This window comes from Cervus elaphus, chromosome 12 (genome assembly GCF_910594005.1).
Source record: "Cervus elaphus chromosome 12, mCerEla1.1, whole genome shotgun sequence".
Lineage (NCBI taxonomy): Eukaryota > Metazoa > Chordata > Mammalia > Artiodactyla > Cervidae > Cervus > Cervus elaphus.
The window spans coordinates 72,377,670-72,403,931 of record NC_057826.1 but is presented as its reverse complement, the minus strand read 5'-3'; the positions used below and the strand labels follow the sequence as shown (position 1 = coordinate 72,403,931).

The 26,262-nt window shown below is 37.7% G+C and overlaps 2 protein-coding genes across 2 annotated transcripts; both read left to right on the top strand.

Moving 5' to 3' along the window:
- Nucleotides 1-333: 333 nt before the first annotated feature.
- Nucleotides 334-1,281, top strand: LOC122705020 (olfactory receptor 4F3/4F16/4F29-like). Its single transcript, XM_043920210.1, has one exon. The coding sequence runs from the start codon at nucleotides 352-354 to the stop codon at nucleotides 1,279-1,281; it is 930 nt and encodes a 309-aa protein (XP_043776145.1). The 5' UTR covers nucleotides 334-351.
- A 14,649-nt stretch (nucleotides 1,282-15,930) lies between these two features.
- On the top strand, nucleotides 15,931-16,896 carry LOC122705661 (olfactory receptor 4F3/4F16/4F29-like). Its single transcript, XM_043921080.1, has one exon. It carries the CDS (start codon nucleotides 15,940-15,942, stop codon nucleotides 16,894-16,896), a length of 957 nt encoding a protein of 318 aa, XP_043777015.1. The 5' UTR covers nucleotides 15,931-15,939.
- Nucleotides 16,897-26,262: the final 9,366 nt, after the last annotated feature.

The following is a 26,262-nucleotide window of genomic DNA, read 5'->3' as shown; positions in this document are numbered from 1 at the left end:
GTGCACTATACCACCATCCCTCCCCCTCCAACTCTGACCATGGACATCTACTATGTTAGCATGTTTGTTCTTTGCTCTTATTTACAGATGAGCAGTCCTGGAGGCTGTGGTGAAAGGGACATTGCACATGGAAGTGACTCAACTGCTTTAGATGACCACAGGGAAAATGCTATTTAGTAATTAAATGGTCCTGAGAAGGAGTTGAGGGGATTTATAGTCTTCGGAATGTGAATATCCTTGAATAAGTGATCATTATATTAATAATATAAAAAAGTATTAATATTTTTGTTTTTTTTTTTCTTTTTCTTTAGTTTCCTCTTCAACATTCTAACTGATAAATCCATTCATGGAATGAATCACTCCATGGTGTCAGAGTTTGTGTTCCTGGGACTCACCAATTCCTGGGAGATTCAACTTCTCCTCTTCATATTCTCTTCTGTCTTTTACATGGCCAGCATGCTAGGAAACTCCCTCATTGTTCTCACTGTGATGATGAACCCTCACTTACACTCCCCCATGTACTTTCTGTTGGCCAACCTCTCCATCACTGACCTGGGAGTTTCTTCTGTAATTTCTCCCAAGATGATTTACGACATTTTTAGAAAACGTAAAGTCATCTCCTTTGGAGGCTGCATTGCTCAAATCTTCTTCATCCATATCATTGGTGGTGTGGAGATGGTGCTTCTTATAGCCATGGCCTTTGACAGATATGTTGCCATATGTAAGCCTCTCCACTATTTCACTATTATGAGCAGAAAAGTGTGTCTTCTGCTTCTTGTCACTGCATGGATAATTGGCTTTCTTCACTCTGTGGTTCAACTGGGTTTTGTTGTAAAATTGCCAATCTGTGGCCCTAATATAATAGATAGCTTTTACTGTGACTTTCCTCGGTTCATCAAACTTGCCTGCACAGACACCTTCAGGCTAGAGTCCATGGTCACAGCCAACAGTGGATTTATATCCCTAGGATCATTCTTCATATTGATTGTCTCCTACATTTTTATCCTCATCACTGTTCGGAAACATTCTTCAGGTAGCTCATCTAAGGCCCTCTCCACTTTGTCAACTCATGTTATGGTGGTGATTTTGTTTTTTGGCCCTTGCATCTTTGTTTACATCTGGCCTCACTCCACATCACACCTAGATAAATTCCTTGTTGTTTTTGATGCAGTTCTCACCCCTTTTTTAAATTCAGTCATCTATACATTGAGGAACAAAGAAATGAAACTGGCAATGAGGAAAGTATGCAGTCAATTTATTATTTACAGAAGGATTTCTTAAATGCCCAAAGTATTATAAAGTCTCTTCACTGAGTTGGAGTGATATTATACTTCTATTATTAATATTGGGAGTTTCCAAGTACCATATTCATGTTTAGATGACCCAGGTTAAAATAATATGATTCTTTAAAAAATGTTAACTGAGAAACCATGTCACTGCCTATGGTTGGAGGAAGTATATGGTGTGGTAAAAGATATCTTCTGGAGGAGGCCAATTACTTGTCTCTCAGGAGATATAATCTGATGGATTTATTATGGTCTAGACCTCTAGGCAGAGGACAAGATGCTTGAATGGCATCACAGACTCAATGGACATGAGTTTGAGCAAGCTTCAGGAGGTTGGTGATGGACAGGGAAGCCTGGCGTGCTGCAGCTCATGGAGTCGCAAAGAATCGGACCCTACTGAGCAAATGAACTGAACTGAGACTTCAAAATTGTCTCTTTGGTGTCAGAGTGGGTTATATAAAGGACTGCCAATTGACACTTAGTAAAGCAATACTACATGGAAATATACACATCAATATGCCTATTTATTAATTTGTCATAGAAAAATCAGTTAAGTGGCCTGAACTTCCACATAAATGTAACTCATTCTTCAACTGTAGGAAAATTTCTGGGAAGTTAAACAGTGATATAAACATTAATGAGCAGGGACTCAGAGCAAGAAAAGTTATACAAATATTTAATCATATCAGATTTTGCTATTTAATGACTATATTTCCACACTAGGATATGCCTACCATCACAGTGGAAAAATAAGATCCTTAGGTCAAGACTTTTATCCGGACAGTTTTGACTGAGCATCACAAGGCTTACCTTTTGACTCTTTTTCATACTATTTTCCAGGTCATCTAATCCCTATTCTCTTACATACATTCTTATTTCCACATGTAACTAGCCAGGTTCTTCCTATTCCTTCTCTTGGCATGACTATTCCTGTTGCATTTGAATGAATTGCAAGCTAAATTTTAGTTTGGAAAATGCTTTGTATATGACTATATTCTCTTATAAAGGAATGAAGGATTTGTATCAACAGGTTTAGAATTCATACCAATTTCAACAAAGAGGAACTAAGGCTTATTCTCAAGGATGTACTACAAATAACTCTGATTTTTATAGATTCTTATATAGTCTATCAATATTCCTTTGGTCTTACAAGCAGTCGTTATTTACTTTATATCTTATCTTACTTGATAACTTCTTTGCCTTTTCTCTTTATTTCCATTGCCTTTATATCATTTATTCATTGTTGAGTCCATTTTTGGACCCATGGGAAACTAATACCTGTATCTCCGTTTAATTTGTATTTTAGTCGCTAAGTTGTGTCCTACTCTTTTGTGACCCCCCTGGACTGTAGCCCACCAGTCTCCTTTGCCCACGGGATTTCCCAGGTAAGAATACTGGAGCAGGTTGCCATTTTCTCCTCCAGGGATCTTCCCAACCCAAGGATCAAACCCGCATTTCCTGCATCTCCTGCATTGGCAGGCAGATTCTTTTACCACTGAGGCACCTGGGAAGCTCCTTTTAAAGAAAATTATCTTAAATTTCTTTTTTTTATACTTGTAGTTTTTCATGTTATTAATCTGAACTCTTTGAATTACATGTGTCAGGAATCCAAAGAAAGCTTAAAGTGACTAAAACAAAGAATTGAAAAGTTTCAGTTGTTCAAGAGGAAAAGATCTATAGATCTATTGTACAACAACTTGAATATACTTAACATTACTGAGCTGTACTAAGAACTGGTGAAATGTATGTTTATATATATATTTTTTTACCACAATGCAAAAACTCTTTTGATATTTTTTAAAGGAACTTATTGACTCAGGTTACTGGGATGTCTAATAGTGGATCCAGCCTCACAGGCTCCAGGAAGTCATTTGCTTGCACACTTTTGGATTTTTCTCTCTCATTCACTCCATTTCTCTTGCTCCTTGCTCTGTTTCTTTCCTCCTTCTCTATTGACTATTTTTTCCTCTGTACACTGGTCTTATTTTCTTTTGTTGCACATGGACTTTTTTATGCATCGTGTAGGGAGAGAAAAGAGGCTGCAAATAACAAATTTTAAGTCATTTCAGCAGAGCAACCCTGTAGGAAAGGGAGAGGTTTTCTTTCCTAACATCTATATTAAAACACAATGAAAGAATTTTAGTTAGCATTGTTTTAGCTCTATGTCACATCTTTCATGGACTACGTCTTGATGCCCACCTTAGTAGCAAGAGCCAAAGTGTGTGGTTGACAACCTCCAGAGAACTATATGAATTTAAGGAGGAATATTTCTCAAATGGGGGAGGTGGGGTACTGTCATCAATGGAAGGAGAAAAGTGATTCGAGACTGACAAAAAGTTGTCACATCTTTTTTCTTATTGAAATAGAAGTTAATATCTTTTGTTGAGATGTTCTTCCACCCTGTCCTCATCAGTGGAATACTAGCTTTTGCATATTGATTTATCAATTCCACATATATGCTAATGATATTAATTCCTTTATTATAATATTTGCATTATTTGTATTCAAATATTATATTTGAATTTTTCTATTTGTATAATACAAATATTTGTATTTGTATTCAAATGTCTTTGAATATTTGTATTCAAATGTTTCCCCCAATTTGTTGTTTTCTTTTTAGCTTTAGCTATCACTTTCTGAAGCATAGAAATTGTACTTTTCAGGATTCCAACTCCATAGAGCTTTTAAATTGTGACATCATAATTTTACTAAAATCTTTTCCATTCCAAAAAATTCTTTCTTCTTTTTCTCTGTTCTGACTGGGAGATTTCCACTAGCACAGCTTACAGATTGCTTCTCTTCCATATCATCCAGTCTTCTGTTGATTCCATCTAGTTATGTTTTATTTCAGTTATTGAATTCTTCATTTGTGCTTGGTTCTTTCTTACTTTATCTAAGATTTTAAGTTCTCACTGAGTTCCTCCTTTCTTTTCCCAGGTATTATGAACATCCTTATAGTCATTTTTCTGAACTCTTTATAAGGTAAATTACTTATCTCCATTTCATTAGGGTTTGTCTGGTGTTTCATTTTGTTCTTTTTTTAGAATATATTTATCTGTGTTTTCATTTGGTTTGACCAGGTTCTTGTTTCTATGAATTAGGTGAAACAGCGACCTCTCCTGGTCTTGAAAAATTGTCCCTGTGGGGAAGCATCCTCTTCAGTAGACTACTTGTGCTTTGCGGCTTTGGCAAGCTGGGCAGAACATGAGCATCCAGACTGGAGGCAGTGCCTGGGGAGTGCAGCACCTAAGACAATCTTAGAGGGATGGCTGGGCACTGAGGAAGTACAGACCATGAAGATTCTCCATAGTGGGAAGGGCATCAAAAATGGAGCTCCTTAGCACCTCTGACCTCTGAGAGAGCTCCGGCAGTTTCCTGTTTGTTTGACAGATGACCTACCGTTACTAAATAGGTTGTCATCTCATATAGTCTAGGTGTACTTGAAACAACTATTTGTTCAGCATGTCTCAGGCGAGCACACCAGCCGTATCCCTCCCTATTGGAGGTCTCTATGACTGGTGGGGTGGGGTTCCCATGAAGGGTTGTTGTTCAGCCTCTAAGTCGTGTCTGACTCTTGGCAACCCCGTGGACTGCAACACTCCAGGCTTCCCTGTTTTTCACTATTTCCTGGAGTTTTGCTCAAATTCATGTCCTTTGAGGCAATGATGCTACCTAACCATTTCATCCTCTGCTGCGCCGTTCTCCTCTGCTTTCAGTCTTTCCCAGCATCCGTGTCTTTTCCAGTATGTCGGCCCTTCACCTCAGGTGGCCAAAGTGTTGGAGTTACAATGATTTTTCATTTAGGATTTCCTTTAAGATTATTGGTTTGATCTCCTTCCAATCTAAGGGACTCTCAAGAGTCTTCTCCAGCTCCACAATTTGAAAGCATCCATTCTTTGGTGCTCTGTCTTCTTTATGGTCCAACTCTCACATCCATACATGACTACTGGAAAAACCATAGCTTTGAGTATACAGACCTTTGTTGGCAAAGTGGTAACTTTGCTTTTTAATACACTAAGTTTTGTCATAGCTTTCCTTCCAAGGAGTAAGCGTCTTTTAATTTCATGGCTGCAGTCACTGTCCGCAGTGATCTTGGAGCCCAGGAAAATAAAATCTGCCACTGTTTCCACTTTTTCCGCTTCTGTTTGCCATGATATGATGGGACTGGATGCCATGGTCTTAGTTTTTTGAATGTTGAGTTTTAAGCCAGCTTTTTCACTCTCCTTTTTTACCCCCATCATGGATTCCATTTTTATGTAGGCTAACTCTGTGCAGTAGATGGTCAATCAATCCTCAGATCTTCTTCAGAAGCAGTTGCTCTTTATGTAGGTGTATATTCAATATGCCTGTGGAAGGAGATGAGCTCAGGGTCTTCCTATACAACCCATCTTTCCCTTCCCTCAGACAGGGAATATCTGTAATTGTATACTTTCCTTGGAAGAAAAGATGGCTTATGATACTTACTAATCTTACTTACTATAGATCTTACTAATGCATAAACAAGGCAAATGGTTGGTTTGTTTCCTTAAGACCTAAGAAAGACCAGAAGTGTAAATTCCTTGACATGACGTCTAGGGAGGGAATGTGGAGGCAAGTTTTACATCACAGAGGCAAATCATCTTGTTCCTGTATAGTGAGCAATCTCTAATAGTCTCTTACATGGACATTCTCTGTGCCCTCTCTGAAATATAAAGCCTCAGAACCTTTTATGGCGCCATACCTCACCATACTCTCAGTAGACTCACCGTCCAGATTTTCCAGGATTACAGACCTGTCTTCATAGTGATATAAATTTATTCAGGGTACTGATTTTTCTTTCCCAACCATGGCCCTCTGTCCTATAGCCAGCATATGTGAACCTAAGGGGGGAAAAGTCACTTTAGCAATAGGATCAAATCATTTACTATGGAAATGTATACTCCCCATTCTTGTGAACTTTGGATTAGTAAGCTCAGAGGTCCTAATGCCTCCTGGGAAGAATATTCCAAAGGGAATACAGCTAAGACTGGCCTCTGACAACTTTGGGCTCCTCATATCACTGAATCTGTAAATGAAAGTTATTGCCTATGACAATTGTGGGGACATGGGCAAGAGTGAAAACAAAAGTACGTAAGCCATATAGTGAATATTTGAGGGACTTCCACAGTGGTCCAGTGGTGAAACACCAAGCTCCCAATGCAGAGGCAGGGGTTTGATCCCTGGTCTGGAAACTAGGATCCCACACATTGTGCACTGCAATCAAAAGATTTTTTTAAAGAAGAAAGAAATATTTGAAAGTTATAAGTCAAATTAACAAAATCTTGATTACAGGTCTTGTGTTCCATTTTTCAATGTTAATAAACATATGTTGTTTCCTCTCTGTCTCTAGTGTCTGATTATGAGTTTTTTAGGATCTCTGTTCTGGTCAAACCAAATAAGTCCTTAGGGGTTAAGTCCCTAGGGGTAAAGTCCCTAGACCCATGAACTCCTTCTAAACTCTGGTCTAGACAGTATCACTTGATCACTGTCCTCTGGAACTATTAATTAGCTTTATTTCTACAATGGCAATATTTTATGGCACTTTATATTAGAGAACGCAGAAAATCTAAGACTCTATGAAGATATTCTTTTCTTCGTAAAGGTAAAAGAGAATAATAAGGGTAAACTTAACAATAAGGAATATTATAGTATTCCTTAGTAGTATCTGAGGTAACAAATTGACAAGCAGCGGAGTATAAGTGTAAAAGGGGTATTGATATGTTGAAGAAAGTGAGCTGACTTTGACCTTTTACTAGAGTCACACAGCTTTTGCATTAGGGTAACACGAAAGATATTAGGAAAAGTCAAATGATTTTTAATGCTTGGGGTTTAGCACTCTGTTGCCAGGATGATTATCTGAATGATTCTCATCCTCTGTAGTTTGATAAACAGGTAAGAAAAATTGCTGACATAAGAAACTAAGAAAACAAGGGTTCTTGTAATCTCCATTAGTTTTTCAAAAGAGATGAATTATAAACCAATGCTCTTAAAAAGGGAAAAAATTAATTAGGTATTTCTAAAATTTTCAAGATGAAAAAGCATCTGAATAGGAACTACCTGAATAGAAGAGATATCCAAAAATGTGAAACTGAGTATATTATTTCCAATGTGAATGTCATCTTATAATACGATATGGAAGTATACAAATAAAAAGAAAACTTGAATATCGGTTGGCTCTACTACTCTCAAGAGCTTTATAATTTTAGAATTTTGCTTTTTTAATTTTGTCTCTCAACTGTAAGTAGAATGCAGAAGGTTTAGAGAGAGTTGACATATGTGAATTTTTTTGGACGTGGGAAGTACACGAAAAAGAGATTCGAAGAGAAAATGTAAAAGGGATTGAGTTTTTGAGTCTTGAATGCTGAAAGCTTAGTTTGCTGACTTAATGTACATAAAAAGTTAATTGAAAGAGACATTAAAAATTATTTTATTGCACACAGTCATAACAAGTAAAAGAACTGGTCTTAATTTAGGAGAGGCAGATATTTACTTAGGTGTGGAGACAAATTTATGACAATTTTTAAACAAAATACAGGGCATTTCAGCTGAGAGAAGTTGCTGCTGCTGCTAAGTCGCTTCAGTCATGTCCGACTCTGTGCAATTCCATAGATGGCAGCCCACCAGGCTCCCCCATCCCTGGGATTCTCCTGGCAAGAACACTGGAAGGGGTTGCCATTTCCTTCTCCAATGCATGAAAGTGAAAAGTGAAAGTGAAGTCGCTCAGTCATGTCCGACTCTTAGTGACCCCATGCACTGCAGCCTACCAGGCTCCTCCGTCCACGGGAGTTTCCAGGCAAGAATACTGGAGTGGGGTGTCATTGAAGTTATACCCTCTCAATATTTTTAGGTTGAGAAGGAAATTTGCAACAATGATAGTCTAGATTTTCAAAACCAAAAGATGTCATAGTCTCCTTTCAGCTTAATAATTCTATAATTTGGAACCATAGCTGCCAATATTTCCCTTATCTATAAAGATTACATGTCTTGGAATCTACTTCTGGAAGACTAATTGATTCCATATGGGTCAAGAAAGGGAATTAATCACAATAAAAGGCAAAGGATTGGGCCTTTTCTTTTATATCTGAATATTTAATTACTTTAACAAAAAGTTACAATTAATGTGTTTGAGAAAAACAATCTAACAACTTTCCCTTTTGAGAAAAAACCAATCTGTAAGAGAACCAGTTTTAGAACATCATCAATCAGGAGGTGGTTTGTAGATATTAAATAACTCCTAGGTGACTAGACATCATGGCACTTCTCTGGTGGCGCAATGGTGAAGAATCCACCTGCAATGCAGGAGACACAGGTTTGATCTTTGGGTCAGGACGAATCCCTGAAGAAGGAAGTGGCAACCCACTCCAGTATCCTCACCTGTGAGAATTCACGGACAGAGGAACCTGGCGGGCTATGGTCCGCGGCGTCACGAAATAAAACTGTGAGTTTCTGTATTATGATATTTGATGTATATTTTTCTTCCTTTTAGTACATCTAGGGAAATTTTAATTTTGACTTCTTCTAAACTTTTTTTTTCCAGTACTTATTTCACAGTAAGTAGACAACTATTAGCGTTATCCTATCAGGCTTCATGGTTATAGTTCTTTCCCCTGTAAACTCATTTTCCTCAAATTCCAGTTCTTAAGTAGTTGAAGGTAATGAGACCCAAAGGGCAAATAAACCTTACAACTTGATGTGTATAATTGATAAGCCTTATGAAGAATGTCTTCCAAGAGACTGAGTGCCTAAAAGATACCTGAAATACAGTATTAAATGTTGTTTATGATTATAAAATTTCTGAAGAGTGGATCCAGAAAGTCATGAAAGTCATATTTCTTAAACTCTCTCATAAAGTGGGCCTTTCATTTCTCTTCTTGTCATTATATATATACTTTCTTTAATCCTTCTTTCTTTTTAGTACTCATTCTAACATAGTGTCTTTTCCTTATCCCTTCACTTTTATAATCTAGTCTCTAATGATTTTGTCTCTTGAGAACTCTTCTCAGTCTTTTAGCACATCTTCAGTTCATATTCAGTTCTGTCACTCAGTCATGTCCAACTCTTTGCAACCCCATGAACTGCAGCACACCAGGCCTCCCTGTCCATCACAAACTCCCGGAGTCCACCCAAACCCAGGTCCATTGAGTCAGTGATGCCATCCAATCATCTCATCCTGCTCTCAATCTTTCCCAGCATCAGGGGCTTTTCCAATGAGTCAGCTCTTCACATCAGGTGGCCAAAGTATTGGAGTTTCAGCTTCAACATCAGTCCTTCCAATGAACACTCAGGACTGATCTCCTTTAGGAAGGACTAGTTAGATATCCTTGCAGTCCAAGGGACTCTCAGGAGTCTTCAACACCACAGTTCAAAAGCATCAATTCTTCTCTGCTCAGCTTTCTTTACTGTCCAGCTCTCACATCCATACATGACCACTGGAAAAACCATAGCCTTGACTAGATGGACCTTTGTTGGCAAAGTAATGCCTCTGCTTTTTAATATGCTATCTAGGTTGGTCATAACTTTCCTTCCAAGGAGTAAGCGTCTTTTCATTTCATTGCTGCAATCACCATCTGCAGTGATTTTGGAGCCCAGAAAAATAAAGTCTGACACTGTTTCCACTGTCTCCCCATCTATTTGCCATGAAGTGATGGGACCGGATGCCATGATCTTAGTTTTCTGAATGTTGAGTTTTAAGCCAACTTTTTCACTCTCCTCTTTCAATTTCATCAAGAGGCTCTTTAGTTCTTCTTCATTTTCTGCCATAAGGGTGGTGTCATCTGCATGTCTGAGGTTATTGATATTTCTCCCAGCAATCTTGATTCCAGCTTGTGCTTCTTCCAGCCCAGCATTTCTCATGATGTACTCTGCACATAAGTTAAATAAGCAGGGTGACAATATACAGTCTTGACATACTCCTTTTCCTATTTGGAACCAATCTGTTGTTCCATGTCCAGTGCTAACTGTTGCTTCCTGACCTGCATACAGGTTTCTCAAGAGGCAGGTCAGGTGGTCTGGTATTCCCATCTCTTTCAGAATTTTCCACAGTTTATTGTGATTCATCTTACCAGTTATATAATCAGGGATATTTTAATGTTTTTTAAACATCCAATTATATCCATTCTATCTTAGTTGACTTGTTACAAGTACATAATCTGCTATTACCTATTACTATAAGATTTTCAGTCTGATTCTCCTATGTTGAAGGCTATTGGTTTACATCCTATTTTTCACATCACTGAAACTTTTAGCCACTTTTTCACAGAACAAATATTTTCGGTATCTCCCCCTCTTCTTTTTTGAGATTCCCCCATGGCTCTGTGGGTAAAGAATATACCCACAATCCAGGAGATGTGGGTTAGATCCCTTGGTTGGGATCCATGGGGTTGCAAAGTCAGATATAACTGAACACACACATGTTCATACTACAGTCTTACACTCAAGTCAGTTAGAGAAAGAAAATATTTTTAACTTTTTATTTTATATTAACACATAGTTGATAAACAATGTTGTGTTAGTTTCAGGTGTACAACAAAGTGATTCACTTATAATACATATACATGTATCGTTCTTTTTCAAATTCTTCTCTTAATTAGTGTGTTACAACATACTGAGCAGCCTTCACTGTGCTATACAGTAGGTCCCTGTTGGTTATCTATTTTAAGTGTGAAAGTGAAGTTGCTCAGTCATGTCCAATTCTTTGCAAGCCCATGGACTGTAGCCTACCAGGCTCCTCCGTCCATGGGATTTTCCAAGCAAGAGTACTGGAGTGGGTTGCCATTTAGTATAGTAGTGTGCAAATGTAATAAGGAAGAGAAAATATCTTACAGTACTGTAACTTTACATCATCTGTTTATAAGATAAATCATCTGTCTGTACCTACATCTATATATCTTATAGGGTACAAAATATTGTGTATATTACACATATTATTAAGACTAGACATCAAAAAAGAAAAGATAAAGTGAAGAGAGACTGATACTTAGTCATAACAATTTATATACTGATAATGAAGAAGCAGTAATATAATTGCCTCAAAGTAACCTAGAGTAATCAATACAGTTGCTTCACGGTAGCCTTGCTGATACAATAATGAATGAATCACTATAAAATTTTATGGTATATCAGTCAGTCAGTTCAGCCACTCAGTCGTGTCCAACTCTTTGGGACACCCAACTCTTTGGGACTGCAGCACGCCAGGCTTCTCTGTCCATCACCAATTCCCAGAGCTTGCTCAAACTCATGTCCATTGAGTCAGTGATGCCATCCAACCATCTCATCTTCTGTCGTTGCCTTCTCCTCCTGCCTTCAATCCCCAGCATCAGGATCTTTTCCAATAAGTCAGTTCTTCAACATCAGGTGGCCAAAGGATTGGAGTTTCAGCTTTAGCATCAGTCCTTCCAGTGAATATTCAGGACTGATTTCCTTTAGGATTGACTGGTTTGACCTGCTTGCAGTTCAAAGGCCTCTCAAGAGTCTTCTCCAATACCAGAGTTCAAAAACATCAATTCTTCAGCACTCAGCTTTCTTTATGGGCCAGCTCACACATCCATACATGACTACTGAAAAAACCATAGCTTAGACTAGACAGACCTTTTTCAGCAAAGTAATGCCTTGGCTTTTTAATATGCTGTTTAGCTTGGTCATAGCTTTTCTTCCAAGGAGCAGGCGTCTTTTAATTTCATGGCCTCAAGCACTATCTCCAGTGATTTTGGACCCCAGAAAAATAAAGTCTGTCACTGTTTCCATTGTTTCCCCATCTATTTGCCATGAAGTGATGGGACAAGATGCCATAATCATCGTTTTTTGAATGTTGAGTTTTGAGCCAGCTTTTTCACTCTCCTCTTTCACTTTCATCAAGAGGCTCTTTAGTTCTTCTTCACTTTCTGCCATAAGGGTGGCATCATCTGTGTATCTGAGGTTACTGATATTTCTCCCAGCAATCTGGATTCCAACTTTTGCTTTATCCAGCCCAGCATTTCGCATGACATACTCTGCATATGTTAAATAATCAGGGTGACAATACACAGCCTTGACGTACTCCTTTCCCTATTTGGAACCAGTCTGTTGTTCCATTTCCAGTTCTAACTATTGCCTCTTGACCTGCATACAGATTTGTCAGGAGGCAGATCAGGTGGTCTAGTATTCCCATCTCTTGAAGAATTTTCGAGAGTTTGCTGTGATCCACACAGTCAAAGGCTTTGATGTAGCCAATGAAGTAGAAGTAGATGTTTTTCAGGAACTCTCTTGCTTTTTTGATGATCCAGTGGATGTTGGCCATTTGATCTCTGGTTCCTCCACCTTTTCTAAATCCAGCTTGAACATCTGGAAGTTCACGGTTCATGTACTGTTGAAGTCTGGCTTGGAGAATTGTGAGCATTACTTTGCTAGCATGTGCGATGAGTGCAATTATGCAATAGTTTGAACGTTCTCTGACATGACCTTTCTTTGGGATTGGAATGAAAACACCTTTTCCAGTCCTGTGGTCACTGCTGAATTTTCCAAATTTGCTGGTATATAGAGTGCAGCACTTTAACAGCATCATCTTTATGGATTTGAAATAGCTCAGCTGGAATTCTATCATCTCCACTGGCTTTGTTCATAGTGATGCTTCCTAAGGCCCACTTGACTTCAGACTCCAGGATGTCTGACTCTAGGTGAGTGATCACACCATCATGGTTATCTCAGTCATAAAGATCTTTTTTGTATAGTTCTTCTGTGTATTCTTGCCATCTCTTCTTAACATCTTCTGCTTCTGTTAGGTCCATACCATTTCTATCTTTTATTGTGCCCAGCTTTGAATGAAATGTTCCCTTGGTACCTCTAATTTTCTTGAACTGATATCTAGTCTTTCCCATTCTACTGTTTTCCTCTATTTCTTTGTGTTGATCACTGAAGAAGGCTTTCTTATCTCTCCTTCCTATTCTTTGGAACTCTGCATTCAAATGTGTATATCTTTCCTTTTCTCCTTTGCCTTTAGCTTCTCTTCTTTTCTCAGCTATTTGTAAGGCCTCCTCAGACAACCATTTGCCTTTTTGCATTTCTTTTTCTTGAGTATGGCCTTGATCACTGCCTCCTGTACAATGTCATGAACCTCTGTACATAATTCTTCAGGCACTCTGTCTATCAGATCTAGTCCCTTTATTTGTCACTTTCACTGTATAATCATAAGGGATTTGATTTAGGTCATACCTGAATGGCCTATTGGTTTTCCTACTTTCTTCAATTTAAGTCTGCATTTGGCAATAAGGAGTTCATGATCTGAGCCACAGTCAGCTCCTGGTCTTGATTTTGTTGACTATATAGAGCTTCTCCATCTTTGGCTGCAAAGAATATAATCAATCTGATTTCAGTATTGACCATCTGGTGATGTCCATGTGTAGAGTCTTCTCTTGTGTTGTTGGAGGAGAGTGTTTGCTATGACCAGTGCATTCTCTTGGCAAAACTCTGTTAGCCTTTGCCCTATTTTATTTTGTACTCCAAGGCCAGAATATATACTCTTGGAACACTGGAGTGGATAGCCTTGTCCTTCTTCAGGGGTTCTTCCTAACTCAGGGATAGAACCGAGGTCTAGCATTGCAGATGGATTCTCTACCAGCTGAGCCACAGGGAAGCCCAAGAATACTGGAGTGCATAGCCTGTACCTTCTCCAGTGAATCTTCCTGACCCAGGAATCAAACCAGGGTCTCCTGCATTGCAGGCTGATTCCTTACCAACTGACCTCTCAGGGAAGCCCTTTATGGTATATATCATCACAATAATATTTATAACTTAGCATTGGGAACATTGTCAGATTTTTTAAAACATACTTACTTGTGATCACAGACTGATAGGTAGTGTCTCCAATTACTATATAGTAATTTTAGAAAGCCAAGTTATGAAAGATTAAGGAAATTAGTACATTATTAATTTTATATTAAATATTAATCACTTTATGTCTATATAAGGACAGGCTATCCACTTCAATATAAGTTTTGCACAATGTTCTACAGGTATATGTTTGTATATTTATTGAAAAATCCACATGTAAATGGACTCACAAAGTTCAAATTCATATTGTTCAAGGGACAACTGTACTTGTTATTCAGACTTTTAGCAAACAATTATTTGTGATTGTAAATTTTCAGTGAATGGGATTGAGGAAGGCAGATGCAGTTCTTAACTTTGTAGAACTTGCAGCCTAGGTGGGAAGGAGAAATTGAACAAATAATAAATTACATATCTGTTAAGTGCTGCTAGAATACAGTTGCTTTGAGAGCAAATCAATTAAACTTATACAAGGTAATTTCTAAGAAAATGCAAATATTAATATTTTTCTTAATTATTTATGAAACATATTTTCTGATATAAAAGTCTTCTACTCCCTATATGTCAATAGTATTTTCTTATTCACTCTTTATGTCTCATGTACTGAGTGCTATGAGGGCAAGTGAAATAAAGTGGATATAATATTTATTGAATACTTACTATCACCTTATGTCTAGATGCATTATTCTACTAATTGCAATTGCATAGGTAAATAAACTGAAGCTCAATGAATTTAAGCAACTTGTCCAAGACAAAGCTATCTTTATATACCATAATGCTATATACCATATAATGCTATATACCATAAAGCATGGATGAACTTTAGTATAAATCTTGAAATCTAAATCCAAAACCCATTTTCCCTTCGTTAAGTTATGTTGTATCTCTAGAATTAATAATCACATGATACTAGGATAAGTCTTTATATAGAGATTTGTACAAAATGGTTTCCACTACATTGTGCATTTCATAGTTTTAAGATTTTCAGATCATATGCTAAGAACCCTAAAACAATGTTTCTCAAATTACCTGTGTTGAAGGATAAGATTTTTCCCTTTATTTCTAGTTCTTCATGGACTATTACTTTTGTAAAGTACAAAACTTGGCATCACTGTATATCAAATTGCTAGAGAAATTTTTAAATACTGACTCACAAACTCTCTACCTGGTATGATACAAACTGGTAATAGACAATTCATGGACTTGCACCTCTCTGGACCACTTTTCAGGGAGTACAAATATGAATAAGCCAAAATCCCTGCCTTCAAGAAGCTTAGAGTCTACTTGGTAAGTTAGAATTGTTATCAGTTCACTATGATACAGGGACAATAAAATAAATGCTAGTAATAGTAAGCCAAAACTGTGTGGCTATGGTAAACCTTTAAATAATATTGAAGGTGAATGTGTTCCCATGGGCGGGGCCAAGTGAAAGTTTGTAGGCTTGAAATAGATGGCAGTAATGATTAGTTCATTGTAACAGAATTGGATCGTATTGGTTTTGAACCCAAATTCAAAGGGTTGAGGTTGAATTCCTTATACTAATGCTGAACATCTTGTATCTCATGAGTAATACAGGGCGTCAACCCTGGGAAGAAGCAGAGGATATTAAGTGCAGAAAAAATAAGGTGCTAAGAAGAGCCCCATATGATAGCCATCAATTTTCCTGTGTAAAGACATTTTAAGGTCACGAGCATATTAGGTCAGTTCTAATGCTAATGTAGAAATAGGCTTTTATAACTGTAATCCCTTTTCTTCTAATTTATAGTTAACATAATTATCATGATTTACATTTTTTTCTGTTGTCCTCCTTCAGGTAGTAATACTAACAAAGCTAATGGATGGAGCAAATCAGTCTGTGGTGTCAGAGTTTGTGCTTCTGGGACTCACCAACTCCTGGGAGATCCAGCTACTCCTCTTTGTGTTCTCATCCACACTTTGTGTGGCAAGCATGATGGGAAACTCCCTCATTATACTCACTGTGACTTGTGACCCTCACTTACACTCCCCCATGTACTTTCTGTTGGCCAACCTCTCCTTCATTGACCTGGGAGTTTCTTCTGTCACTTCTCCCAAGATGATTTATGACCTTTTCAGAAAGCATAAAGTCATCTCCTTTAGAGGCTGCATCGCTCAAATCTTCTTTATCCACATCGTTGGTGGTGTGGAGATGGTGCTGCTCATAGCCATGGCCTTTGACAGATATGTTGCCATATGTAAGCCTCTCCATTATCTGACCATCATGAATTCTAGAATGTGCATCTCCTTTTTAGTGGCTGCCTGGATAATAGGCTTTATCCACTCCATGGTTCAGCTGCCTTTTGTGGTAAACTTACCCTTCTGTGGCCCAAATGTGTTGGACAGCTTTTATTGCGACCTTCCTCGGTTGATCAAACTTGCCTGCATAGACACCTACCAACTAGAGTTTATGGTCATGGCCAACAGTGGATTCATCTCTATTGGCTCCATCTTCATTCTGATCATTTCCTACATTGTCATCATTCTCACTGTTCAGAAACACTCTTCAGGCAGTTCATCTAAGGCTCTGTCCACACTTTCAGCTCACATCACTGCAGTAGCTCTGTTCTTTGGTCCTTTGATTTTTATCTATACATGGCCATTTCCTTCCACACACCTGGATAAGTTTTTGGCCATCTTTTATGCAGTTCTCACTCCTTTCCTGAATCCAGTCATTTATACATTCAGGAATCAAGAAATGAAAGTGGCAATGAGGAGAGTATGCAGACAGTTAGTGAGTTATAGAAAGACCACTTTAGTGATGCCTGTATTGTGATGCCCTTAATTACTGATATTCAGTGCTATGATCAAACTCAGAGAAACACTTTTCTTTATCCTACTTTTATTTTATTATGCACACTGATAGCAAGTCCACTTTGTCTTTCACTTAGGAGGTAGTGGAATTCACTTTTGAAAAGAGAAAAGGAATTAAATATGAAGCATTTATATTCAAATATTACAGTAATCTTGAGCCTCAAATCCTAAGGAATAACCTTTATGTGAAGTAACTATTAGAAATACAAAATATGGAACACTTTTTAAGGCCTTAAGAACAGGGAGAATCTGTCTGGCTCCTTTTAACAAAGCATGCCTCGTGGTCAGGAATTCCTCTCAGAACCTAATAGGAGACGTGCTAAGTGAGGACTGAACTGAATCTTCCCATTGGATGCTGCAGCTTGCCCACATTCTACCCTTCCTTCGGCTCTCTTCCAGGGCTGTGCAAAGATGGCAGAATCTTCAAGAGCAAACACACAGTATCTTTGAGAACAAACATGTATGAGGTCACATATCTCTCAGGAGAAACCAAAGGAACTGCTCTTGGAATACAAACAGCTGAGAAACACGAGGATTCTCTCTGTGATTAGTATTATGCTGCTGAAACCCCATTACATTCTCATGCTTCTTTTCTTCCTATGTCTTCCTCTTTAATTTTCTTCAGCCACTTACAGTCTCTGGGCTAGGAAAAACTTTTTCCCCTTTCCCTCTCCTCTCTCTTTTTCCCCCCATCCCATTATTCCTCCTCCTTTCCCCACTTCCCAGAATTTGCTGCTCTTTTCCCTTTGAACTTCCCTATGGTTGCCCTTTTAAAATTGCCCTCTTGTAATTATTATAAATTGCTTCCTCAATCAGTTTCATGTTTTGAAAGACTGATTGTCTGGATCCTGGGAGCTGAGTTGTGGAATGTGAGTGAAGGGAGAATAACTAAATGGAGGGTAGGTCACTTACAGAAGTTTCTTTCACATTTTCAACTGTGACCCACAGTAAGGAACACTGTATATGCTGCAACACATACCACACCCCATCTCCATAAGGAACTTAAAAGAACTTAAAGTTTTACATAATTGTATTTATTTTTTAAAAAATAGTTTTTTCTTCTCTTTCATCTTTTCTTCAACTTCTGTTTACAGTCAATTTTTTGAGCAACAGAATCTATGCTAAGAAAATTAAACAATAGATGGATAGTAATATTTACCACTTCTAGTTCAAAGCAGAATGAATACTCTACAATAAATTTGTATGTCATTATGACAGTGAATGTAAAACTCTAGTCTTGGCTTAACATAATATTTGGTAGCACAGCATTTCTAAGTTTATTTAAATAAGTCCATCAAAGCTGAGCTGTGCAAACTTTGTCAGAATTTTAACACGTGCTTATTTTGCTTCCAACTCATTACTTGAAGTTTTATATATATATATATATATATATACAAACACACACACACCCTCTTATATATACACCCACATATATATATATATATCCTCTTATAAAGACTTTGGTTATTATACAGAATGAGATAAGCAACTGGATTTTGAACCCGGGAACAACAGGCTTACATTTTCAGTGTAAGCTGAAAATGGATCACTCTGGCTGCTTCATTCTTCAGATCTTCAAGTATAGAGTCAGGGAAATTATTAGAAGTTATTGCAATAATTCTAGCAAGAGATGATACTGACTTAGATCAGAGTGATAAAGGTAGAGGTACTGAGACATGGTACAGTCTGGATAGATTGACATGATACGTAATGAAATGTCCAGCACTATAGATATCCTTGACCATTTGGAAACTGTGAAATAGTGCACCTCATTGCCGAATTTTCATATAAAAATAAACAAAACCCCAAATCTAGAAAATTATGAAAAATACTAATAAGGTAAATACACACTTAGTCACTAACTTTAAAAAGGACTCTAGAATAAAGAGGCAGTTGAAGCTTTAAAAAGGAGTCTGAGGGAAATAAAGTGAAGTGATCCCTTACACAACAACTCCATAGCACAAATAGTGACACAGGCTGAATATATTGTCAAGACCTGGCTGAAATTTTTACTATATGATATATATCATTAAAAACATTTTAGCCTTTATTAAGGGCTTTCCTGGTGGCTCAGCTGGTAAAGAATTTGGGAGACCTGGGTTTGATCCCTGGGTTGGGAAGATCCCCTGGAGAAGGGAAAGGCTACCCACTCCAATATTCTGGCCTGGAGAATTCCATGGACTGTATAGAACATGGGGTCACAAAGAGTCAGACACTACTGAGCAACTTTCACTTTCACTACAATAAATGGCAAATAATACAAGGAAGTCATTCTCTTTCTGTGTTTTACACATTTGTTCCATGGAGACATCTAGAGCTATGGTAAAATTGTGTATATTTAACTGAAGACCCCAGAAGTAAACATTGAAATATTATAGCCAAGTGTCAGTTGTACCTCTTAAGTTTACTCTGCATCTCTAAGGAGTTAGCCTCTGTTTATAGATATAGAGCCAGGGTGAATTAAGTACTGAAGAATATTTAGCTCTAAAAGTAAAGAGCTAATAACTGTCACAGCTATACTTGAACAATTTTTCTGTAACTGAAGTCTGCTAATTATCTGAAACCTAGGCAAAAAGAAATTGCAAACGTTTTTCCCACTTCCACCAAGGCCAATAGGTAAAGAATTCTATACGTATTCAAAGTTTCATAGGACTGAGTGAGGAGAGAGAAAGCATTTGAAATAGTATTCAAATGACTCCATTAAAGATAGAATTAAAATTACATAAAGAACCATGATATTTCATGAAAACTTTCTAAAAACTAGAGGAAAATATGCTCCAAACTAAAATATAAGAGAAAGCACACTGGGGTTTCAATAAATGAAATGACGTAAGCAAAGGAAGGACTGATGCAGCTGAAACTCCAATACTTTGGCCGCCTGATGCGAAGAGCTGACACTTTTGAAAAGACCCTGATGCTGGGAAAGATTGAAGGCGAGAGGAGAAGGGATGACAGAGGATGAGATGGTTGGATGGCATCACCAACTCCATGGACGTGAGTTTGGGTGAACTCTGGGAGTTGGTGATGGACGGGGAGGCCTGGCGTGCTGCAGTTCATGGGGTCGCAAAGAGTCAGACATGATTGAGTGACTGAACTGAACTGAACTGAATGAGTAGAGGCCAGAGATGCTGCTAAACATCCTACAATGCACAGGATAACAGTATAGCCGCCTCCCCAGGACAAAGAATTATTCAGCCCGGTTCCAAGTAGGAAAAGAAATGTCAAGGCTGTATATTGTCACCCTGCTTTTTTAACTTATATGCAGAGTACATCATGAGAAACGGTGGGCTGGAGGAAGCACAAGCTGGAATCAAGATTGCCAGGAGAAATAGCAATAACCTCAAATATGTAGATGACACTAGCCTTATGGCAGAGAGTGAAGAGGAACTAAAGAGCCTCTTGATGAAAGTGAAAGAGGAAAGAGTGAAAGTGAAAGTGAAAGACCCTGATGCTGGGAGGGATTGGGGGCAGGGGGAGAAGGGGAGGACAGAGGATGAGATGGCTGGATGGCATCACCGACTCGATGGACATGAGTCTGGGTAAACTCCAGGAGCTGGTGATGGACAGGGAGGCCTGGCGTGCTGCGATTCATGGGGTCGCAAATAGTCGGACATGACTGAGCGACTGAACTGAACTGACTAATTAGCTTTGTGAATGTCTTTTCATACGCTTTTTGGTCATTTGTATATCTTCTTTGGAGAAATGTCTTTTTAGATCTGCTCCTTTTTTTTTTTTTTTTGAATTGTTGATATTGAGTTCCATACGTTTTTTTCTATAATTTGAAGATTAATTACTTATCATTTTCATTGTTTACAAATATGTTCACTCATTCTATAGGTTGTTTGTTTTTTGTTATTTTTTTTTATGGTCCCCTTTGCTATGCAGAAGCTTTTAAGTTTTACTAGGTCCCATTTATTATTTTTGCTTTTATTTCCATTACTCTAGGAGACAAATTCAAAAGGATATTTCTTCAATTTATGTCAAAGTGCTCTGTTTTCCTTCAGGAGTTTTATAGTATCTGATCTTACATTTAGGTCTTTAATCCATTTTTAATTTATTTTTGTAAATGATGTTAGAGAATGTTCTGATTTCATTCTTTTACATGTAGCTGTTCAGTTTCCCCAGCACCACCTATTGAAGAGATTGTTTTTCCTCCATTGTATAGTCTTGCATCTTTTGTTGTAGATTAATTGACCATAGGTGTGTAGGTTTGTTTCTGGACTCTCTATCCTATTCCATTAATCTTTATTTCTGATTTTGTGCCAGTACCACACTGTTTTGATTACTGTAGCTTTCTAGTATAGTCAGAAGTGAAGGAGTATGATTCTTCCAGCTCTGCTTTTCTTTCTCAGGATTGCTTGGTTATTTGGGGCCTTTTGTGTTTCCATACAAGGAAACACAAAAAATTTATTTTCATATAAATTTTTTTGTTCTAATTCTATGAAAAATGCTATTGGTACTTTGATAGAAATTTATTAATTCTGTAGATTGCCTTGAGTAGTATAGTCATTTTGACAACATTGACTCTTCCAATCTAAGAACATGGTATATCTTTCCATCTGTTTATGTAATCTCTGATTTCTTTCATCAGTATCTTATAGTTTTCAAAGTATAGATCTTTTGCCTCCTTAGATAGGTTTATTCCTAGGCAATTTTTTTCTTTTCAGTGTGATGGTAAATGGGATTGTTTCCTTAATTTCTCTTTCTGATCTTCCATTATTAGTGTATAGAAATACAACAGATTTCTGTATATTAATTTTGTATCCTGCAACTTTACCAAATTCATTGATGAGCTCTAGTACTTATCTGGTAACATCTTTTGGATTTTCTATATATAATATCTTGTCATATGCAAGCAGTGACAATTGTACTTCTTTCCCAATTTTGATTCCTTGTTTTTCTTTTCCTTCTCTGATTACTGTGGCTAGGATTACCAAAACTATATTGAATAAAAGTGGTGAGAGTGGACATTCTTGTGTTGTTCTTGATCTTAGAGGAAATGTTTTCAGCTTTTCACTGTTGAGTATGATGTTAGCTGTAGATTTGTAACGTGCTGTGCTTTGCTATGCTGTGTTTAGTCATTCAGTCATGTCTGACTCTTTGCAACCCCATGGACTGTAGCCCACCTGGCTCCTCTGCCCATGGGGATTCTCCAGGCAAGAATACTGAGGTGGGTTGCCTTGCTTTCCTCCAGGGGATCTTTCCAACCCAGGGATCAAACCTAGGTCTCCCGCACTGCAGATGGATTCTTTATCATCTGAGCCACCAGGGAAGCCTAAGAATACTGGAGTAGGTAGCCTTATCCCTTCTTCAGGGGATCTTCCCAACCCAGGAATCAAACCGGTATCTCCTGCATTGCAGATGGATTCTTTACCAGCTGAGCTACCAGAGAAGCCCATAGCCTTTATTATGTCGAGTTAGGTTCTCTCCTAACCACTTTCTGGAGAGTTTTTATCTTAAATGAGTGTTGAATTTTATCAAAGGCTTTTCCTGTATCTCTTGATCATATAGTTTTTATTCTTAAACTTGTTAATGTAGTGTATCACACTGATTGATTTGCAGATATTGAAGAATGGTTGCATCCCTGAAATAAAACCCTCTTGACCATGGTGTAAGATCTTTTAATGTGTCATTGGATTCAGTTTGCTAGTATTTTGCTCAGGATTTTTGTGTCTATATTCATCAGTGATATTGACCTGTAATTTTCTTTTTTTGTATTATCTTCATCTGATTTTGGTATCATGGTGTTTGTGGCTTCACAGAATTAGTTTGGAAATGTTCCTTACTCTGCAGTTTTTTTAATAGTTTCCAGAGGATAGGTATTAACTCTTCTTTAAATGTTTCATTAGGGACACAGAAGGAGGAAAATAACAAATTGCGTCTGTAACTTATCACACGCTTATAGGCCATCCTAGAGTACAGCATGTCATTACCAGAAGTGGTGCTCCAACTATCATGGTAACTCTATCTCTGCAGGCCACTCCACAAATCAAGTTAGTTGCTTTTAACTGATAGTACATATAAATGGAATGAGTTCCATATGTATATGGGCTCCTTATTATACTTGATTTCTATGTGTTCCCTAGTAAGATGCAATGTTGTGCAGATATCATGGAAAGGATAAGGCATTCTGTAAATCATTAAAAGACTAGGCTGATAAACATGTTGAAGGTGTATCATTCAGAGTTTGATCAGAGTAGAATCACATGAGTGACTTCAAATAGGGAGTTCTTAAAGGCATTAGACTTTATGCAATGGTGGAGACCATTAAGCAGTATAGTTTATGGCCATTTAACCTCATGCTGATCCTGAAGCCTGAAGAACCTCTGGAAAGGAAGGGGACAGGAAATGAAGATCAAGATGACACAGATGTACAGAACAGACTTTGGGACTCTGTGGGAGAAGGCGAGGGTGGGATGTTCTGAGAGAATAGCACTGAAACAAGTATACTATCAAGGGTGAAACAGATCACCAGCCCAGGTTGGATGCATGAGACAAGTGCTCAGGGCTGGTGCACTGGGAAGACCCAGAGGGATTGGACGGGGAGGGAGGCGGGAGGAGGGATCGGGATGGGGAACACATGTAAATCCATGGCTGATTCATGTCAATATATGGCAAAAACCACTACAATATTGTAAAGTAATTAGCCTCCAACTAATAAAAATAAGTGAAAAATAAAATAAAAAAGATAAACTAGAACCGTCTCTGTCTCTCATTGCTTCCGATTTTGATGATGCAGGTGACCTGCTGAGTAAGCTGATGATCTTTATCATAAACATGTTTCTGGCCAGGATTTGGAAAAACTGAGGTGGAAATCCAGTAAGAGCTAGAGGAGCTGCAGACCCAAGCTGTCGCCCCAGACGAACAAGGTAAGCCAGCACTGTGCACGACCTGTAACAGTACTTTACCTGTCATGGCCTTCAGAACAAAAATGGCTACTGCCTCACTTCCTTCTTACAAATCTCAAACAAACTTTCCTTGTGGTCAACCCTAATGTGGAAACATACACGGAAGGAAATTCTGGAAACATAGTTCTGGTTTAGCTGAATTGACACAGTATGAAGCCATGATAGCAGACCACTAACGCAAATTCATTGTGAAATATGTATCTGTTCTTCCTAGGATAAATCATTGCCTCTTCCATGATAAAAGAGGTCCAGTGTAATCAATGTATCACCAGATATCTGGCTATTTTCCCCAGGAAATGATGCTAATTGGTTTGGGATTCTGTAATGAGCGTACACAGATCAGCTTTGTTGAGGGGAAGCCTATGGTATTCAGCACTTGCATAGCTTCCATCCCTGTTACCATGGCTGCTTTGCACATGTGCACACTGATCAAGTCTTGGAATGGCTAGGGGCAGGAGCTGACTGAAATTCACCAAATGGTTGTCTAGCCAATTAGATGACTAGCCAGGATTAACAGGACTAGCAACAACAGGGAGGTATTTCTGCCCCTAAAGCTAAGGGGCAATGGGAGGTATAGGGCCACAACTCAGAGAAAGAGCCACAGCAACAGGAGAAGGCCACCAATGATAGCGCTTTGGTGGAGAAATGCAGCAATTGCCAAAACAAAACTCAGAAGGAAGGAAGATAAGGGACTTATTATCCTATCACTTTCTTCTTCTCCTCCACCTTCCTGCAATAGCTTCCAATAGCTTTACCTAAGCAGAAATCAGAGGGCAAGAGCCTTTGGTTGATCCACCCACAAAGTTCAGTTTTACAGAGCACAGAGCATAGTGGGCACAATGAAAATTATATATGAGAAAGTAATTAAAGAATTACCATCAAAACAGTTTAACATTGTCCTATTAATGGATATTTGCTGCTGCTGCTGCTGCTGCTAAGTCGCTTCATTTGAGTTTGTCCAAAATTTGCTTCACAAGGTACTAACAAATATTTTCACATGTGTTATACAAATGTGCAAGTGCTTCCAGAATCTACAAAATGAGATGTGGTATTTCTAGGAAATACTGTCTGTACAGTTTCATTTTTCATATATACTGTTAAATAGTCTCAGGACCACATGGAATTCTCATGACCACATGGAATTCCCATGACTATAACAATTTAATTGGACAACAGAAGGAATATATTCAGTCATTTAGTCATATGAGATACTTCCCAATTAGGACAAAGGATAAATTACATTATCAAATGGACATAGCTTATTGATGCTTTCTTTTCTGCTGTGTTAATAATGGACTTACAACCAGTAAGGATTCTAACTACCAGATTAGAGGGGCATTGGATGTCATCATTCTAGGGCTTATATCCCTTAAAAAGCCAGGAATGCCTCAGTAACACCTAAGCATTTGGTAGTTCTCTTGGGATAATGAGGACCTATTTGCTATCAGATGAGAGGTAATAGAGAATTTGATTTGTTAGTTGACCTTTATTTTTCAACCTATTTGTCTGTTTCCTTTTTTTATTTGTCTTATTTCCATTGGAAGTAGAATAGAAATTTGATTAGAGATTCAATATGAGATTTTGTGTATCCATTTATACTTTTAATTTTAATTTCTTTGTATATCTAAGTCTTGATCTGCAGCTGAAATTCCAGAACTGAGCCTAGTAGTTTTGTGTGTGACTGTGCTTAAAGAATTGAGGAGTTTTTATCCCTGACTGTATAAGTATGAAGTATTTTCCTACTTCAAGGATTTGTTAGTAAATAAAATAAAGCCTTTTAAAGGAATTCTGTTAGTATTGCTTTATACAGATTAAGTACTATCTTGAATCTAATATTCCCCAAATTTCCCCCAAATAAGGAAAACTGAATTTTTACTGTTTTATATATGCCATCTTTTTCAGAAAAAAAATTTTCAAAGAAATTATGACTCAGAGCATTTTTATATGAGAATCCAAATGCAAATAATCAAAATAAATTCTTATACAACACAGGTAGGCTTGATATTTTTTATAAAATAGGTATGTATGCTCTCCCTGATCTTATCAAAATGGTATACAAAACAAGGATTTAAAATTCTGGAAAATGTAAAATCATTTATTAAACAATTAGAATTATAATTCTGACAGTTTTATAATGAGTTCACTGGAATATAACCTCTATGATTCTTACTTGTTTAAAATTTTGGTTTAGTTTTAATAAAGTAATTAGTTTTCTGGGTAATTTTTAAATAAGATTAAGTACTGAAGCATTGGTCATGGTGAGAGTATGTGTGTGTGTGTGTGTGTGTGTGTGTGTGTGAGACATACCTTTCTAGAGCATTTATTTCTTTGGTTCATGTTAGCAAAGGTGCTCACTTTTGCTAAATAGAATGTTTGTGGCCCTTGTAGGTTATATTTTCAGTGTTTCTGAGCTTTATTAG